The following is a 19,616-nucleotide window of genomic DNA, read 5'->3' as shown; positions in this document are numbered from 1 at the left end:
AGGCCAAAAGAGAGGGGTCAGCTCTCACCTCTGGTGCAGGGGTGAAATCCTCCCAGTTCGACCCAGTTTTGCCGAACCGGTAGGGATCATTGTCCTTGATTCTGTGAAGCGGTAGTACACAAAAAGCATCACACAATTCAGCTGTGAGCCACGTGATTGTCGTAAGCTTTCACCCCACTTTTTAAAGCATTTTTTCCTTGACCGGGTCGGATGAATAGACAGGGAAAATGCTTTAAAAAATGGGTGGAGGGGGTTGTGCTGCAAAAGAGAGGGGGGGGAAGGGAGGGAGGGAAAAAAGGGAGGGAGGGAGGACCACAACCTGGCACTAGATGCAGCTTCAGAGGATACCTTGAAAGAGCACAGCAATCCAGGGCTGGAAGGGACCTGGAGGTCCTCTAGTCCAACCCCTTGCTCCAGAAGGACATTGTTAAAGTGAGTTTCTGTCTTTTGACACCCCCCTCCAGTCACATGACTACATAGCCACATCCACCCAGTCACATGACCCCCCACCAAGCCACTCCCACAGAAACGGTATGAAAATGTTTCAGATTTCACCACTGCTCTGGTGGTAGAATGCTCCACCGGGATGGAGCCCCAGCAGAAAAGGCTCTTCTCGATCCTGCTGGCTTCAGTTCTTTAGCAGACGGGATGCATAGCAGGCCGTTTTGCTGGCACAAGAAGGGCAGGTTTGTCTCATTGGGGAGAGAGATGGCTCTTCTGATGCCATGGGCTCATGCCAGTGGTGGGTTTCAAAAATTGTTCGAACCTACTCTGTGGGTGTGGCCTCCTTTGTGGGAGTGGCTTGCTGTCTATGTGACCGGATGGGGGTGGCTTGCCGCCCATGTGACCGGATATGAAGATGCCGACGACACTTGTCAGAACCACCTTAAATTACCTCTCACACAGCACTGGCATGCATAAGAATATGATGTAAACTTGTTTTGTAAAAGGTATCTTTGGTTTGCGTTAAAACAACTTCAAAACACGCAATGTTCTGATTGCACCACAAACGCAGTAGTCATCCTTACCTTTCACAGAGGCACTGAGTTTTATAAATAGGAGCATGATAGTGTAGAATAATCATATCCAAGGACCAGTGGTGGGTTTCAAAAATTTTTGGAACCTCTTCTGTAGGTGTGGCCTGCTTTCCGGGTCCACTGGTGGAACCTCTTCTAACCGGTTCGGTAGATTTGACGAACCGGTTCTACCGAATAGGTGCGAACTGGTAGGAACCCACCTCTGGCTTGCATGGTAGAATTGAAGCAACTCGTACTGTATTAGATTACAACTCAATTGCTCACACAATTTTTGTTTGTCTGAGAATGTAGTGTTTTATGTTCTTACTTTGAATGACTGAATGGGCTGTTGTGGTCTTGTGGCAAACATCTACTACTACTACTACTACTACTACTACTACTACTACTACTACTACTACATATCTGCTGATGACACAAAATAACAATGGTATAGATTTGCTATTTTCTATAGATATAGTGATCCTCCATGGGAGAGACAACTCAGCCAGTAGGGATCTCTGTTCATGTAGACAAAGTGTACATTGTACTGTAGGAAGTTATCACCCAGCCCTCTCCCAGAAAAATGAAATATCCAAGGAAATATTGAAAAGGCAGAATATTTCTCTGGATGTGAAAAGAAAGAAACATGTTTTAAAAGACAGAATCGCTGCCTGTAGCTTCCTGACCATCCCCACTTTGTTAATGGGCCATTAAGAAGGCCAAGCTAGTCCACTTTACATAATAAAGACTTCTCCACTTCAGCTACAGGAAAGCATGATAATATTGGCCCCAACTGACCACTTGGCATCTGAGAACTCATCCATACCTGGATTCAAAACACAGCCTAGGGAGTTGCCCTTGCATGGCCCTATGGGAGTCTGACAACCAATCAGAATACATTTCTTACACAGGAACAGGAAACAGAGAGGTGGGACTGAACAGGTTATAAAAAGCCTAGCAAGACCCCCTCCCTCGGCCCTTCTCTTCTTCTCCACCAACATTGAAGCATGTGATCACCTTTTCAGTTCAGGGCTCAAGCCATGTGGTCCTGTCCACCATTAAACCATCTTTCCAAGAAGCCTCCATGTCTCCAGTGTCTTTTTCCCCACTTGGAGCCGAACCCAGAAGGACATTTCTTTCATCAGTACCAAAAAGGGAATGAAGAGCCAAGGGAGTCTTTGTATCTCTTCTCCAGACATAGAAAAAGCAGTCTCTGGTGAGTTTTCAGCTGTGGGAGATGACGGAATAATGATCTTGATAAAACCATGGCCAGCACCTTTGAAACAACACTGAAATTCCCGTGCTTCCTTTTCTAATCAATTTTGGGAATTGCTTATTTATCTCTTTTTAGCTATTAGGACTTTTGGAACAACACATTTTATAGCATGATGAGATCTCTTCAATCCTTAGTGAAAGAAATGTAAGGACTTGATTCTTAATTAAGCCTCCTGCACCAACCTGGAAGCCAAAAATAGGTGGGGAGGGGGGACGGGCACATGCACAGGGGGTTGGGGGAGCACAAGGGGGTCCTGTGTGCACATGGGGCATAAGGGAGGGGTTTGCGCCCGCATTGCATTTCTAAAGCTTTTTTTCCCTGCTTTGTTTCACTTTCTAAGGTCATCTGAACTTCTCTTTGGTTCAAAAAGTTTATTTTCTTTTAAAACAAACATTTCATCACTCCTCAATCAGTAAGACATCGGAGTACAATTTTTTTGTGTGTCAAAATAGTTCTAGTTTACCACCAAATTCTTGTCTAGCCTAATGTATACCCCTCCCTCCCTCCCCCCTCCCTCCCAACCCCCTCCTCCTCCCCCCCCGACTTCCCAGAACCCGTACACGGTATGGATTTTTAACAAACACAGTCTAAAATCTATTGAGAAAAAAGAAATAAAGAAATTAATGACATCTCTACATTGATCTTAGCTTCTTCTTGCTGAGCTAACTTTAAACAATTTAAATCATTTCTGATCTTAAGCATAGGCTAACTGGAATTTCTTGGTCCCGTATTTATTTTGTATATAGTCAATCCATTTTTTCCAGTCTCGTTTATATCTCTCATTAGTGTTGTCAGTTGGGGTTGAATAGCAGAAGCATCAAATGCAGATATTCCTCGCCTTATGACCAGAATTGAGCCCAATATTTCTGTGGCTATGTGAGACATTTCTTTTGCCCCCATTTTATGATTTTTCTTGCCACAGTTGTTAAGTGAATCTGTTACGTTGTTAAGTTAGTAACATGGTTGTTAAGTGAATCCTGCTTCCCCATTGACTTTGCTTGTCAGAAGATATCAGAAGGTGATCATGATCCAGGGATACTACAGCTGTCATAAACATGAGTTAGTTGCCAAGCTTCTGAATTTTCATCACGGAACCATGGTGATGCTGTAATGGTTGTAAGAAGTGGTGGGGTTCAAATTTGTTTAGAACCTCTTCTGTAGGTGTGGCCTGCTTTGTGGGAGTGGTTTGCCAGCCATGTGACCATGTGGGAGTGGCTTGCCAGCCATGTGACTGGCTGGGCGTGGCCAACTTGTAAAATGTGGTGAAACTCACTTAACAACGCTCTTGCTTAGTAACCAAAATGTTGGCTCAGAAACTCTGGCATTTGAAGCATGCAAGTCTTAAAGCTGTCAAGTTACAAGACTCTCATGCCCCTAACCCTTTAGAAAAAAACCCCAGGGGTGTTCAAACTTGACAGCTTTAAGACTTGTGGACTTCAACTCCCAGAATTCCTCCTCTCGCTCTTCATCTTGATGATGTGCGGACGGGCGGGGGGAGGGAGCTGGAACCGGTTCTAAATGGCACCATAGAGTTGGAATAGGTTAGAACTGGCAGGAACCCACCCCCGGTTGTAAGTGTGAAAAATGGTCCTAAATCGCTTTTTTTCAGTTTTTTCAGGCTGCTAATTTTCAGTGAAGTTGCAAGTTTCAGCAGTCACTAAATGAACTGTTTGTAAGTCAAGGATTATTTACACCAAAAATTAATCCTGATAAGAGATATCCTTATTAAGAAAATGCTTGCTTGAAAATTAAACATCCACATTTAGGGAGTGTGTTTGTATAGGCACGCATATATCCACCAAATTAAAATGAACAGAGAAAGATGTGTGTGTGTGTGTGTATGTATGTATGTATGTATGTATGTATGTATGTATGTATGCGTGTAATTAGAGTCACAACCCCTGGTATGCCCAAATATGGGAGGAAGCTTACTGCTTCCATTCTCTATCGGCTCGTCACAAGAGACCATCCAGACAGAAACACAATATTTTTACTGTTGCCTTTGTTACATTTGTGTTGTGTTTGTGCTGATAAATAAATAAAGGGAGACTAGTATAGATCTATTTCAAGCTATTTAGCTCTCATCAGCTAGCCATACCCTTGCTGGGAATCGAACCTGTGCTCTATTGCCTCTTAGGCAGATGTGTTAACCATTGAGCTACAGAGCTCGACTCCTTATCAGCCAGGCCAGGGTGAAAGGTATATATTTAAAGTCACAACCCCTGGTACGCCCAAATATGGGAGGAAGATCACACTTCCATTCTCTGTCCTTTGGCTCATCACAAGAAACCATCCAGACAGAAACCCAATATTTTTTACTGTTGCCTTTTGTTACATTTGTTGTATTTTGTGCTGATAAATAAATAAAGGGAGACTAGTATAGATCTATTTCAAGCTATTTAGCTCTCATCAGCTAGCCATACCCTTAGCCCAGGTTCGAATCCCAGTAAGGATATGGCTAGCTGATGAGAGCTAAATAGCTTGAAACAGATCTATACTAGTCTCCCTTTATTTATTTATCAGCACAAATACAACACACACACACATATTTGAAAACACTGAGCAATTATAAAATACTCAAAGTACCTTTATCACATCAGGTTCAGTTGATTTAGGAGGGCTATTCATAGTCCACATAAATCAATTTGTCACTTAATAAGCTTAAAGTGATCCTTAGAAAAGAGAACAGAAGCTTCAGTTATCTTTATGCACCCAAACATGTTTTGTGTGTACATAAGTTGCTAAGTACTCTTAGATTCCTTAGGTGTGATGTCAGAGTTGGAAAGTTCCACATCCATTGTCCAGAATCTGTCAGGCAAATAATGAGGTTCAAAGACTATGCTGCTATTTACTTCAGAGAAAGAGGCGATAAAGGAAAAATAAGGTGGCGAAGATGTCAAAAGTGTCTCTTGAGGATATAATCACTGAAGATGACAGAAGGCCACGTTGGCAAAATAAGACTCAATACCTTTTAAGCTGCCTTGGATTTGTTGTAGGCTTTGGAAATATGTGGCGTTTTCCCTATTTGTGCCAAATTTATGGCGGAGGTAAGAAAAATTAGACCTAAGATATTCCCACTTATTCTTCCACTGTGTCTGCATGCGTCCTTCAAGCTTCTTCACTAAAAAAAAAAGCCAAATCCATTATTTTAGTCCAATGGATTAGAATAATGGAAATGAAACTTAGTCTCTGAAATCGTACAATCCTTTGTGAAGTTTCCAAGGTTAAAAGGCATTGGAGACCATTCAGTTAAGTATAAGAATGCATGGTATAACTATCAAGAATTTCATGCTAACCGAAGAGAGAGAGATAAGGAATGAAAGGTTTATTCGAGGAAGGGGAAATTGCACTAAAGTAGTCTAATTATTAATAAGATTTAAAAAGGTGAAGTATCAGAAGACACCACAGTAGAAAGTGTTCCCATCAATTCTCTGCTTTACCTTTGCTTTGACATTGGCTTAAACCAACGGGGAGCTGGCTACATGTGGTTGTCTACTGTTTCCTTGGAGTTTTTTATATATTACCTATTTTCTTTGTGTGAATATTAGGAAGTTTATAGAGGATGAGGGATGTCCCTGTAGAAGGCAGGCAGCTGAAGGAAAATGGAGGCAGCCTAATTCAAATGGCCACCACTGCTTTCAGGTTGTTTTTTTCTTTGACCAGACATGGGGTGGTACTTACTTCCATGACCCGTCAAAAGCACGCCGACAAAACCGCGCCGAGAAAACAGCGAGGTCGAAAGCGTTCCCACAAAAGAGCGCCGACAAAACCGTGCCCACAAAAGCGTGATTAGGGTTAAGGTAAGAGTTAGGGTTAGGGTTAGGGTTAGGGTTAGGGTTAAGGTAAGGGTTAGGGTTAGGGTTAGGGTTAGGGTTAGGGTTAGGGTTAGGGTTAAAGTAAGGGTTAGGGTTAGGGTTAGGGTTAGGGTTATTACATTGTTTTCGCGTTGTTTGTTGATGGCGCGCTTTCGTCGGCGCGCATTTATCGGTGCGCTTCTGTGTGCGCAATTTCGACCTCACTGTTTTCTCGCCGCGGTTTTGTCGGCGCGCTTTTGACGGGCGCGCATTTGTCGGTGAACCACTTATTTCATCCCTCTTTGCTGGTTACTGATGCTAAATATCAGAGATATTTAACGGTAAGATCTCTCTATGACCTGATTAAAGATGAGAGGATGAGCTGTTATTTCTGGTGAGCAAGTTTCAATATGTAGATTTAATTTAGTTTTTCTAAGTACAGCATCCACTCAGGTAGGTGTGTTGAGGGAGGGAACGGTGACCTATGAGAATGCTAATTCGCACATCAGAAGCTATCTTTAAACTGAGACAGGCTTTAAAGGTCAGGTGTTTATCTAGGCTTGGGGTCAAAGTGATCTATTGGAATATTTGGTCTTCTGGAAAAAGCTAGTTAAGGGGACTTGGGTGTGAAGTAGGAAAGTTGAGGTACTTGAGAACGTCTACATTTATGCTGAGGATGGCTTATGAGAGTCAATGTGAATCTTCATGTGCTAATAGCATCCATGACTTCTTCACAATCAACTCATGGATAAGGATGGATTTATTGTATTCTAATATGATATTAAGTCAAGACCTGAAATACAATAGTGCATTTATCTTCGTAAGTAAATCCTTCTGCTAGCTGGGTTACCTTAATAGTTTAAAAAAATTCTGAAGAGCATGAAGTTAGCATGGATGATATGCTTAACCATCCCCATTTCCACTGCTGATTTTGGTAATATTCTCTAACCTTTTTTAAAATTGCAGATCTCAGGTAGAATTCAAACAGGGCAATTTTAAAGTTTCAAGATATTCCAGCACTCTTTAATTCTGGTCCCCCCTTCCCCCCAGTTCCTCATGGGAAAATAAAGATGATTCAATTCTGTCTTGTAGTAGCATCGATCTCTCAAAGAGGCTGACCAGTCCTTATGTGAAAAAGCCTCAGTTGCTTTTCAGCAAGGTTATAAAGTTCTGGCTGCACTTCCACTGTTCTGCTCTTATCTTTTAATACGTTCATGTGTCAGCAAAGACAGATATCGTTATGTTTTATTCTTCAGTAGTCTCCATTTCCCGAACAATCTTATCTTCCCAGAAAGTAGCTTTTCCGATCTCTTAATGTTCCAGGCAGCCTCTGTAGTCATAAAGGTCTCGATAGAAGAGTTTTAAGGGATGCCTTATCTTCCAAGATTAAGGATTCATTGGGGAGTAGTAAAAACTCAGTTTCTCTCAATTCCGGCTAGAATTTATTTGACTTCAAAATAGTATATAGTAAAAACATTGCTCTTTTTAAAAATATAGCAATAGCAATAGTAATAGCAGTTAGACTTATATACCGCTTCATAGGGCTTTCAGCCCTCTCTAAGCGGTTTATAGAGTCAGCATATCGCCCCCAACAATCCGGGTCCTCATTTTACCCACCTCGGAAGGATGGAAGGCTGAGTCAAACCTGAGCCGGTGAGATTTGAACAGCCGAACTGCAGAACTGCAGTCAGCTGAAGTAGCCTGCAGTGCTGCATTTAACCACTGCGCCACCTCGGCTCCTATGTATGTGCTATGGTATTTAAAATAACATACATGAGATTGAGTAAAGTGTACATTCCAAAAATAAATTTCAAACTATCTTGTGTTCTTTGGAGAAATAGATTTGTTTTTCTTCAACTGGGGGTTTATTGTCAGAATAACCTTAAAGCTATCCGGATGATTTTCTATATCTCTTTGATACCATCTGGGTGTTGTTTGGAATTCTGCAGAGTTGGCAGCCTTATTCTGATTCTGTAACTTTAAAAATGTGATCGTCAGTGTTCCAAATATCACGCAGAATTAAATCAGAATCAAAGGCAAAACTATCGTTAAAGTTCCAATTTAATAAGACAGGCATGTTGGCGTCGTGCTATGAAATCCCAATACTGGGAATGACATCAGAATCCCACCCAGTTAAAAGTTCATGATCTTGTCCCCACATCCATAATCCATCACATGGTCCAATCTCCTTCTTCCACGCTGGAGTCTACGCCTAACTGCTTCCGGTCAGGTGCAAAGGTTTGGGAGACAAAAGATGACCTTGAGCTTCTAGAAAGGAATTTTTTATTTTGAAAACAACACATTCTACCCCTTGCTATCCCCCCCCCCTTAATGGGAGTGGGGCAGGCCAAAGATTCTTAAAGGAACCGCTGTAGGCCTGACAGTGATATTTATTTCTGGAAGTAGAAATATGATTTTTAAGTTCAGGGTAGTTTGTAGAAATCATTAAAGGGTAACATAAATTTCAACTGCATACACTTCTAAAATGAAAAAAAAAATGTTTAGTAGGGCCACCAAATCTGAACTGCAAAAATCCATAAGAGGATAGCAAAGCTAGACTTTTCCTATTATTACTACTATTATTTTTGCTGTTGCCATGTACGGGTCATTCAGATTTTTGCAGCCTAGTTTAGCTCTTGTGGTGAAAACTAGGATTGGACTTTTAAGTTCGTATGAAATTTAACAAATGTTCTCTAAAACGGTTCTTGTGTTATTTGCATGAAATCACTGATACCACCAGACATGGATTAATCTAGTTCAAGGAACAGAATTCTTGTTCGTATATCCTTAAATCTATGTGAATTCCTTCTACAAAGGGGTGTTCTATAAGATTATGAAAGATAATGTTTCTGAAAAGAGTAGGTTTTCTAATTTATTTCTGAAATTAGAAAATGGAGGTATCTTCAGTCCAGAGTTGCAGAAATGTATAAAAGACTATATACAGGAACCTCAAAAAACTTAGTATAATCATTGATGGTGTTGTAAGAATAATGCTTGTTTTAAATAAGAAAGCAAGCTGTTTGGCGATAGTTGCGACAAAGTATACTTTTATTGTTATGCACCAATTGCAGGAATCACTGAGCTCCTCATTTAAAATGCCACAAAAGAGCCATGAGCAAAACAAGGTAACTAGTTACATATATTTGGTTTGTTGCACAATAGAAAGGACAATGACAAAATGAACAATATGACCCTGTTCTGACCCTCTCCTCCATCCAATAACGAAAGCCGAAACAAGCTTAACTAGAATGTACTTTAATAGCAAGACCGGAATCTTGGTGGCTGAAAGCCAAGCAAACAAACAGATAAGGACCTTGGCAGCAACTCAGACAAACCTTGGCAGCAATCCAGCCTGGCAAGTTAGTTACAACAGTTCTCTTTAGTCAATGCGTTGACTTCCGCAAGAGGCCGGTGTGCACCAGCAGTCTTTTTTATAGTCTGGAGAGGAGCCTAATGACCACCAGTTGAGCGCAATTACCTCCTGTAATTGCATAATTGATCCTGACGCCTAGTAGCCCTTCGATGGCGTGCATCCAGGAACAACTCACTGCTGGCTTCTGGATCACTCTCCCTTGTCTCCTCCCCACTGGTCCAAGACTCAGGCGCCACCTGGTGGCCAACCAGCCTCTCTGCACCCTGCTCAGAGTCAGAACCCTGTCCAGGGTCCTCCACATCCTACAGAGCTGACTCATAGGGCCCCTCACTGTCGGAGTCTGGTGGCAGCTCCAACGGCTCCTGCTGGGCCACAACAATGCCATACTAGTTTTTTTTTTTTAAAAAAAGAATAAAATATGGTATAGTAAACAGGAATTTTAATTTGCAACAATAATAAACTTCATAGGGCCCGAGTCACAAGGCCTTTGGACTGAAATAGGAAACATCTTTTCTTTCCTTTCTAATAAATAGCAGTGTGTTCCACATTTTCTGTTAATCCCAATTCTACTTCAAATGTACCTGGCCTTCAACATTTTCTACTGTTACTGAATAACCCACATGCAAAATTCCTGATGTGTGAGTATTTGTTACTTTCACTGCCCAACTCAGAATAGGTTTCCCTGAGAATATTTTCACCATCCATTGTTACTGATTGATTTGGCTTTATCGTCCGGTTTGAATGGCTGACTGATTTCAGTGATTTGTGTTTGTTTTTTTTGAAGAACTTTTTTCATTTTTGCAAAAGGGAAAGACAAACGCTCAACGCGTTTGTATGCTTTGAATCTTAATATGGTAAAATTATTTTAAGGTGTGCACTGTATTTTATGCCTCTCTCTATTCAGATTTAAAAACAGCATTTGATTCCATACACCAGTGGTGGGTTTCAAAAATTGTTCGAACCTACTCTGTGGGTGTGGCCTCCTTTGTGGGAGTGGCTTGCAGCCCATGTGACCGGATGGGAGTGGCTTACCGCCCATGTGACCGGATATGAAGATGCCGACGACACTTGTCAGAACCACCTTAAATTACCTCACACACAGCACTGGCATGCATAAGAATAGGATGTAAAGTTGTTTTTTAAAAGGCATCTTTGGTTTGCATTAAAACAACTTCAACACACGCAATGTTCTGATTGCACCACAAACGCAGTAGTCATCCTTACCTTTCACAGAGGCACTGAGTTTTATAAATATGAGCATGATAGTGTAGAATATTCATATCCAAGGACCAGTGGTGGGTTTCAAAAAAGTTTGGAGCCTCCTCTGTAGGTGTGGCCTGCTTTCCGGGTCCACTGGTGGAACCTCTTCTAACCGGTTCGGTAGATTTGACGAACCGGTTCTACTGAATAGGTGCGAATTGGTAGGAACCAACCTCTGCCATACACTGAGAAAAACTCTGGAAAATTAGCAGCCTCAAGAGTTGATTGCTTCACCTCAAAGTTAATCAGTTTTTTTTTAAATACATTACAACACATTATCACACACATCAAGGATGGAGACTTAATTGGGCCTTTCCCCACCTATAAAGGGGTAAAGGAAGGACATATGCTTGCCCTCTTGCAGTTCGATCTTTACATTAATGATATTGTTGAGGTTTTTACAAATCTGGACTTTGCACAACCATTTTTTTAAAGAATTTCCCCAAATATATTCTTTTATATGAAAATGATGTAGCCATTCTCTTTTTATCAGGTTTGACTACGGAGATATCTTGACGCAAAGATATTTTCTACTCTGATAGAAAACAATTCAAAATCAATCACTCAAAAAAACATATAAGAGCTACAATATATGTGGTTTAGGGTTGATTATCTAATAAGAGGAAAAAAATAGAATAGAGCTTTTCTGATCATTCTGGTATATTTTTCAATAAGAGAGAGATGAAAGATTGATACTATACCAAATGTTATATACTATACAGTGGTGTATACTGTGATACTACGAGCAGTAAAACAAAACATGTTAATAAAAATGTAAAAGTAGACAAAGCTATTGCTTATCTGTGGCTATTCTATTTTTAGGAGCATTCTTGATTCCATATGCCATTGCTCTGGTGTTTGAAGCAATCCCAATATTTCATCTTGAACTAGCTGTTGGACAGTTCTTGAGGAAAGGCAGCGTTGGAGTCTGGACTCATATTTCACCCTATCTAGGAGGAATTGGTAGGTTATGATTTATTTTCAATGATGCACATTCCTACAAGTGCCTGGGTTTCACACTTGGGAAAGAAGAGATATTTCATACAAAATTCCCTACCATAGCAACCTCAAATATGGGAGTGCCAGTGGATTTTGAAATGAAAGCACCTAAAATTAAGACAGCATTGTCTACATACTTGGGGACTTCCTAAGAACCCAGAAATATAACAATTTACATTTTTTTTAAAAAAAAGAATATTTAATTTGGTTACCTGTTCTGACCCCCCCCTCCCCTCTTCATACACCAAAGCATGCTGAGACAAAGATACTTTAAGGATTTATTAACACACAGACTAGACCTTGGCAGCAATCCAGCACAGACCTGACCTTGGCAGCAATCCAGCCTGCCAAGCTAGCCACGTTAGCTTCTCCAGTTCTAGTGAATACGTTGATTCCTGAGACGAGCGTGAGGAAAGTCATTCCTTTTATAGTCTTGAGAGGAACCTAATGACCACCAGCTGAGTTCAATTATCTCCTGTAACTGCGTAACTGTTCCTTACGCCTATTAGCCCTCCGTTGCCGGGCATCCAGGACCAACTCCCTTGTCTCCACCCCACTGCTCCAATGCATGACGTCAGGATCACACTCCCTTGTCTCTTCCCCACTGCTCCAAGGCTCAGACGCCTCCTGGTGGCCAACCAGCCTCTCTGCGCCCTGCTTGGAGTCGGAACCGTGTCCAGGGTCCTCCACATCCTCCAGAGCCGACTCATAGGGCCCCTCGCTGTCATAATCTGGTGGCAGCTCCAATGGTTCCTGCTGGGCCACAACAGTTATCCATTGATAGAAATGGATGCTTTATGAAGTCCTATGGCTTCATAATAAATAGCAGTATGTTCCACATTTTTTGTTAATCTCAATTTTACTTCAACCATACCTAGCATTCAGTATTTACTGATTGTGAAAACTATTTTTACATTTTTCAGCAAATATAAGAACTAATACTTAATTATCATCCAATATTTGCAGTTCCCTAATTTTTTCAATTCTGTACCGTAACAAACTTAAAATAGCATACTAGGGGAAAGCATTAAAAAATGAAAATGTCATAAAATTAAGAAAAATGATTTTCAGAAATCATAAAAAAGCTCTCCATGTGTGAATAATAAAATATATGTATACACACACACACACACACACAAACACAGAGAGAGAGAGAGAGCAATGCACACCCAAACAATACTTACTTAAATTAATGCACTTGGATGCACATTTTGATCCTCTTAGCAACTTTCTAGTTTCCAAACATTAAGAAAAAAACTTGTAGTATTGCTAAAACTTCACTGTTATACTATTTTTATAATTGTAATTATATACAATATTAATTGTCATCATTACTCTGCTCTTGATTTTTAAACCTCGCTGTTATGTTGGCTGCTATTACACTTAAAAAAAACACCTTTTAATAAAATATTTCGATACATTTTATACAAGCCAGGAAACTATAGTTATTGGGAGACCTTGAAAGTTAATCCATCAATCATCAAGCAAGCAACTGTGTATAAGCCAGAGTTGCATGCACTGATCCCATTAATAGCATTATTTTTGTCTTGAAATCAGGTGAGGAACTTTAACTTTAACTTTTAATAGATTTATATGCCTCCCAATCCCGTAGGACTCCGAGGAAAAAGTATCTGTGATAGCTCTGCCACTCCTGCAAATCTTTACTTAATGCTGTCCTTGTCAATGATAACGTACACTTTTATAAGTGCGTCCTGTTTGCCTGATTCCCATGTTGTCCATACCTGACTGGGCCTGGCAGAGCAAAACCAACTTCTCAATAACATCCTTGCTTAGAAAGAGACACCTCTGCTGAGATGTCTTAAAAGCAGTAACACTCTGACAAAAAGCTTGAATCACAGGACGTTTGCCTCTGCTTTCACTTGAGTAGGGAATGCACAATTTATTTCTACACATGAAGCTCACATACACTTATATTACAGTTCAGTGGTGGGATTCAGCCAGTTCGCACCTATTCGGGAGAACCGGTTGGTAACATTCTAAGCAGTTTGGAGAACCGATTGTTGGAAGAAATCTCCTTTTGTTTTTTCCCACTTTACAGGGCTAATCCTGTAAGGAAGGCAGGAAGGAAACATTCTGGTGTTGTTTCTAGCCTAATCTTTATTACCCTGCTTACAGAAACTGCCTCTCCGGTTAACCCTTGTTACCATTGTAACAACTAAGGCGAAGTGCCCATCCACCTGAGTGACATTGACTTGGCCACACCCACATGATCATATGACCCCCTGAGCCCTGCCTACCCAGCTGGTCATTAGGGCAGAGAACTGGTTGGTAAATTATTTGAATCCCACCACTGTTACAGTTCTAAAGCTGTTTGCTGGGAACAGGAGTGTGAGTTAGACTTTTGCATTTCCCCCTAATCCCTGTTCATTGGTGCTGCATTGTTGATTTCCTTCTGTTTATGCTTTCTTGTTCCATAGGCTATGCTTGCATGATGACATCATTCATAATCGGCATGTATTATAATATGATTGTTGCCTGGGTGCTGTGGTACCTGGGAAATTCTTTCAAAGAGCCCTTGCCTTGGACCATCTGCCCGCAAGTTCCCAGCAACATGGGTGGGTGCGTTTTCTATATATTTTAACTGTTTTCATCCATTAGCAGCTGAAGCATGTTACATGTACCCTTGACATCAGCACCATAGCTTGCCAGATCTGAAGGAGTCCTTGTACTTGTTCTCTCTTGTCGTGTACTGGAACAGCTATATAGACAAATCCTATCAGGCCACACCTACAGAGGAGGCTCCAAACTTTTTTGAAACCCACCACTGGTCCTTGGATATGATTATTCTACACTATCATGCTCATATTTATAAAACTCAGTGCCTCTGTGAAAGGTAAGGATGACTACTGCATTTGTGGTGCAATCAGAACATTGCGTGTGTTGAAGTTGTTTTAACGCAAACCAAAGATGCCTTTTTAAAAACAAGTTTACATCGTATTCTTATGCATGCCAGTGCCGTGTGTGAAGTAATTTAAGGTGGTTCTGACAAGTGTCGTCGGCATCTTCATATCCGGTCACATGGGCGGCAAGCCACTCCCATCCAGTCACATGGACGGCAAGCCACTCCCACAAAGGAGGCCACACCCACAGAGTAGGTTCGAACAATTTTTGAAACCCACCACTAATTAGCTGATATGCTCCTCTTGTAGGCAATGGCATTCTGGTACTTCTTAGCAACGCTTTCTATATTCTTAATTTGAGGGTGCTTATCTTCTTTACACCATTCCTTCCACATGTCCAGATTTTACCACTATACATTATCCTTAGAACAGACCATTGTTTCACTATTCTAATTTTTGCTGTCATTGAAAAGTCATTGAAAAGAGCCGAGGTGGCGCAGTGGTTAAATGCAGCACTGCAGGCCACTTCAGCTGACTGTTATCTGCAGTTCAGCGGTTCAAATCTCACCGGCTCAGGGTTGACTCAGCCTTCCATCCTTCCGAGGTGGGTGAAATGAGGACCTGGATTGTTGTTGGGGGCGATATGCTGACTCTGTAAACCGCTTAGAGAGGGCTGAACGCCCTATGAATTTTAATTTTGATTTGATTTTATTAACATTTGTAGGCCGCCCTTTTCCCTGAGGGGACTCAGGGCAGCTCACATAAAATCAGGGAGGGGAAGTACAAACAATGACATAGACACATATAATAAAAGTAATAAGCAACATGCTTATGAAGCGGTATATAAGTCTAACTGCTATTGCTATTGCTATTCTCCTTCCTAACCTTATTTATATTCGTTGTCCGCTTTCTCTCTAAAATTAATGCCATCCAACACACTCTCCATCTACTGGGTGTCTATTATTCTTGAGGCGGAGAAAACAAAACTTCACTTTTTTTTTTTTGAAATCACACATTCACTAAGGGTGCCTTTCTCCTTTCTTAACATTAATCTTTCCCCCACTTTTTACTGCTTATTTATTTACTTAAATAAATAAATGTTTATTACCCTTGTTCAATCAAATAATAAACTTCTAGATGCTAATGAAATAGGGAGCCATAAACTGCAGATGGCTAAGGTGGTTCATTTACCACCTAAGTGGTACTTTGCCCTAAGTTGGCTGTGAGATGATTATGATCCAAGCAACAGGAAAAAGATATATCCTTTCCTATATCAGTCATGGCGTTAACAAAATAGATTTTAAGTGCTGATGCACCGCCTCTATCAACCTTCGAGGCAGACCTGGCTTGGAAACCAAAAGCTATGGACATTAAAGCTACTTTTATTACAGAGTTACAGTCATAATAATTTCCCAAGTCTGAAAATGAGCGCCCCCTCCTCCCGCAACCTACCTTTATCTTTTAAAAAAAATCCTAAGGAAAGTCAAGTCAGGTGTTTCCTCAAACTAAATTTAAATAAATAAATCTGGACTCAGATTTCTTTTTAATCTCTTTCATTCTAAATGTTTCATTCCCATTATTTAGTTGTTGTTGTTGTTGGCATGCTGTGTATAATTAATATGTGACTAATATTATATATATATATATGGTATATTAACTAACCAGGTAACTCAGGGGTGGGTTCCTGCCAGTTGTAACCTCGGTTCCACCACAAAACCGCGGTCAACTAAAGCGCAGTCGACGAAACCACGTACCTGACGTCATCACAGCGTGACGAAAAAAGCACGCTGTGAGCGATAAAGCTAAAATTAACACGTAAACCTAAACCTAACCCACCCAAACCTAACCCTAAACCTAACCCTAAACCTAACCCTTAACCTGACCCTAAACCTAACCCTATACCTAACCCTTAACCTAACGCTAAACCTAACGCTAACCCTTAACCTAACCCTAAACCTAACCCTAACGCTTAACGTAACCCTAAACCTAACCCTAACCCTTAACCTAACCCTAACCCTAACCCTAACCCTAACCCTAACCCTAACCCTAACCCTTACCTTTACGTGAATTGGCTTGCTTTAAAAGTGCTTTTTAAAGCGCCCTTTTTTCTCCGTGGTCGTCGTTGTCGCGCTGCTGATGATGTCAGTGACGCGCTTTAATCGGGCGCGCTTTAGTGGACCGCGGTTTTGTCATGCCACGGTAACCTCTTCTATAGAAGAGGTTCCACAAATCCACAGTGCCATTTAGAATCAGTTCCAGCTCCCTCCCCCTGCCCGTCTGCACATCATCAAGATGAAGAGCGAGAGGAGGAATTCTGGGAGTTGAAGTCCACAAGTCTTAAAGCTGTCAAGTTTTAACACCCCTGGAATTTTTTTCCCTAAAGGGTTAGGCGTGCAAAGGTCTTCTAAATTGACAGCTTTAAGACTTGCGTGCTTCAAATGCCAGAGTTCCTGAAGCCAACATTTTGGTTGCTAAGCAAGATCGTTGTTAAGTGAGTTTCACCACATTTTACAAGTTGGCCATGCCCACCCAGACACATGGCCAGCAAGCCATTCCCACCCGGTCACATGACCAGCAAGCCACTCCCACAAAGCAGGCCACACCTACAGAAGAGGTTCTAAAAAAATGTGAAACTCACCACTGATGTAACTAATATGTAGGGAATTTTGTTAACTTCTTCTTTATTTCGAGGAGGCATCTTCTGCCTGCATTGAAAAAAGAAACTTTTGAGCACTTCCTCCTTTAATTCATGAAGCAATGTGGATGATTAGTACCTCTAAGAGTCTTATTTCATGTGTCTCTTATTTTAGAGACCAACAAGGAATGTGAGCAGAGCAGCGAATCAAATTACTTTTGGTACAGATACACACTGAACATCAGCACGGACATCACACACACTGGCCCTTCGGCTTGGTGGTTGATCGCCTCTTTGGGCAGTTCCTGGATCATTGTTTACGTCTGTACAAGACAAGGAATTGAATCAAGTGGAAAGGTGAGGAGTGTCTTTTTCCCAGATGGTTTTTGACTAGCCAAATACGAATGGATCCTTGTTTTATTTATTTATTTGTTCATTTCATCAAGCTTGAATTAAATAACAGATATAAGTATAGCAGTGGTGGGTTTCAATTTTTTTTTAGAACCTGTTCTGTAGGTGTGGCCTGCTTTGTGGGAGTGGCTTGCCAGCCATGTGACCGAGTGGGAATTGCTTGGCAGTCATGTGACTGGGTGGGCGTGGCCAACTTGTAAAATGTGATGAAACTCACTTAACAACGCTCTTGCTTAGCAACCAAAATGTTGGCTCAGGAACTCTGGCATTTGAAGCATGCAAGTCTTAAAGCTGTCAAGTTACAAGACCCTTGCACCCCTAACCCTTTAGAAAAAAAAAACCCCGGGGTGTTCAAAGTTGACAGCTTTAAGACTTGTGGACTTCAACTCCCAGGATTCCTCCTCTCGCTCTTCATCTTGATGATGTGCAGACGGGCGGGGGGGGGGGGGGAGGGAGCTGGATCCAGTTCTTAACGACACTGTAGATTTGTGGAACCTATAGAAGAGGTTAGAACTGGCAGGGACCCAACCCCTGAAGTATAGACATGACTATGAATACATGAAATGAATATGAACACAAGGGAAAATTAGGACAGGGACAGTAGGCACGCTGGTGCACTTATGCAAACCCCTTATATTGACCCTTCTCAGGCATGGTCAGTCACATAAGTCCAATTCATTCACTGCAATAATGATATAGTGGGATATAACTTGGGAGTTTCTGAATTTCCCCCATGGAAGGGGGAAAGGATAGATTCCCCTGCAGCCCATGTTCATTCCCCCAGCATTCTACTTATTAGGTCCACAGCCCTTCATTATTTTGCTGTTTAAAAAATTCAGTGGTAAATCATCCAGATGTTGGCAGTTTGATTTGTGTCTTGGCAGAAAGTTCGTCCCCGGGGTGAATAACATGGCTGGCCTGTGGTGGGAACATTAACTAGGGTGTCTATAATGATGATCCATTTCAATGATTTCCTTCTGCCTTTTCTCTTTGCAGGCAATTTATATTATAATCTCTTTTATATATATAATTCTAACTGTATTCCTTGTTTATGGTCTGACTCTCCCAGGAGGTATTCAAGGGCTAATTCGTCTGTTCACTCCTGATGCAAGTATATTCCCATTGAATTTCTAGTTATTTTTAAGGGTTAATTGTTTTATTGAGCCTGATCTAAACTTCTAAATTGTTCTAAATCTAAATTGTTCTAGATCTCTAACAATTTCAGTTTCAGAAAATAGTTATTCATGTTTTTTACCCACTGAAACTGTTAGAAGCCATGCATAGAGGGGTGGGAAGTATGCGTGGGGTACTCAGAAACTGACATCTTGTCTGTGAATGTGATTCTCTGTACTTCAGCCACCATCTATAAGTGCTGAACTATGTAATCAGTTTTGTGATTTCTTGCTTATTACGTAAAGAATCTGGGAATTTATTAGTGTTACTAACATTAACTAATGGCTAATTAGGCACATGGATTGGAACAGTGAGTGATCCTCTAGTCTAGATATTGTTGAACTCAAGGCTTCATCGATCACAACTGGCATGATCGGTCATTAAAAATAATAGGGTTAGGGTCATTTGCAGAGCCATAAATTTCACACTCCAGCCTCAGGTTTTATATGATTTCTACAGCAATCTGTTACCCACTTTTATTTTCCAGCTGCTGTTGCCTTACATTATTCCTTTAATTCTTAATTCTGTAAATTGGATTGCACCAATTTACACCTCACCAGTGTTTGAAAGAGAGAGAAATCATACACCTACACCAGTGGTGGGTTTCAAAAATTGTTCGAACCTACTCTGTGGGTGTGGCCTCCTTTGTGGGAGTGGCTTGCCGCCCATGTGACCGGATGGGAGTGGCTTGCCAGCCATGTGACCGGATATGAAGATGCCGACGACACTTGTCAGAACCACCTTAAATGATCTCACACACAGCACTGGCATGCATAAGAATATGATGTAAACTTGTTTTTTAAAAGGCATCTTTGGTT

General features: G+C 41.1%; 1 protein-coding gene across 1 annotated transcript in view; it reads left to right on the top strand.

The window, feature by feature from the left end:
- The first annotated feature begins 5,117 nt into the window (after positions 1–5,117).
- Positions 5,118–19,616, top strand: part of LOC116509850 (sodium-dependent neutral amino acid transporter B(0)AT3-like) — a 32,351-nt gene continuing 17,852 nt past the window's right edge. Inside the window, exons 1-5 of the mRNA XM_032219131.1 lie at positions 5,118–5,339; positions 11,542–11,682; positions 14,157–14,294; positions 17,390–17,571; positions 18,622–18,732. Coding sequence (XP_032075022.1) covers positions 5,186–5,339; positions 11,542–11,682; positions 14,157–14,294; positions 17,390–17,571; positions 18,622–18,732 — 726 coding nt within the window. The 5' untranslated portion in view covers positions 5,118–5,185. The remainder of the gene's footprint in view (positions 5,340–11,541; positions 11,683–14,156; positions 14,295–17,389; positions 17,572–18,621; positions 18,733–19,616) is intronic.

The sequence above is a fragment of the Thamnophis elegans genome, chromosome 6, assembly GCF_009769535.1.
Source record: "Thamnophis elegans isolate rThaEle1 chromosome 6, rThaEle1.pri, whole genome shotgun sequence".
NCBI classification, from domain to species: Eukaryota; Metazoa; Chordata; class Lepidosauria; order Squamata; family Colubridae; genus Thamnophis; species Thamnophis elegans.
The sequence above is the reverse complement of the archived record's forward strand: the minus strand, read 5'-3'. Positions and strand labels throughout refer to the sequence as shown.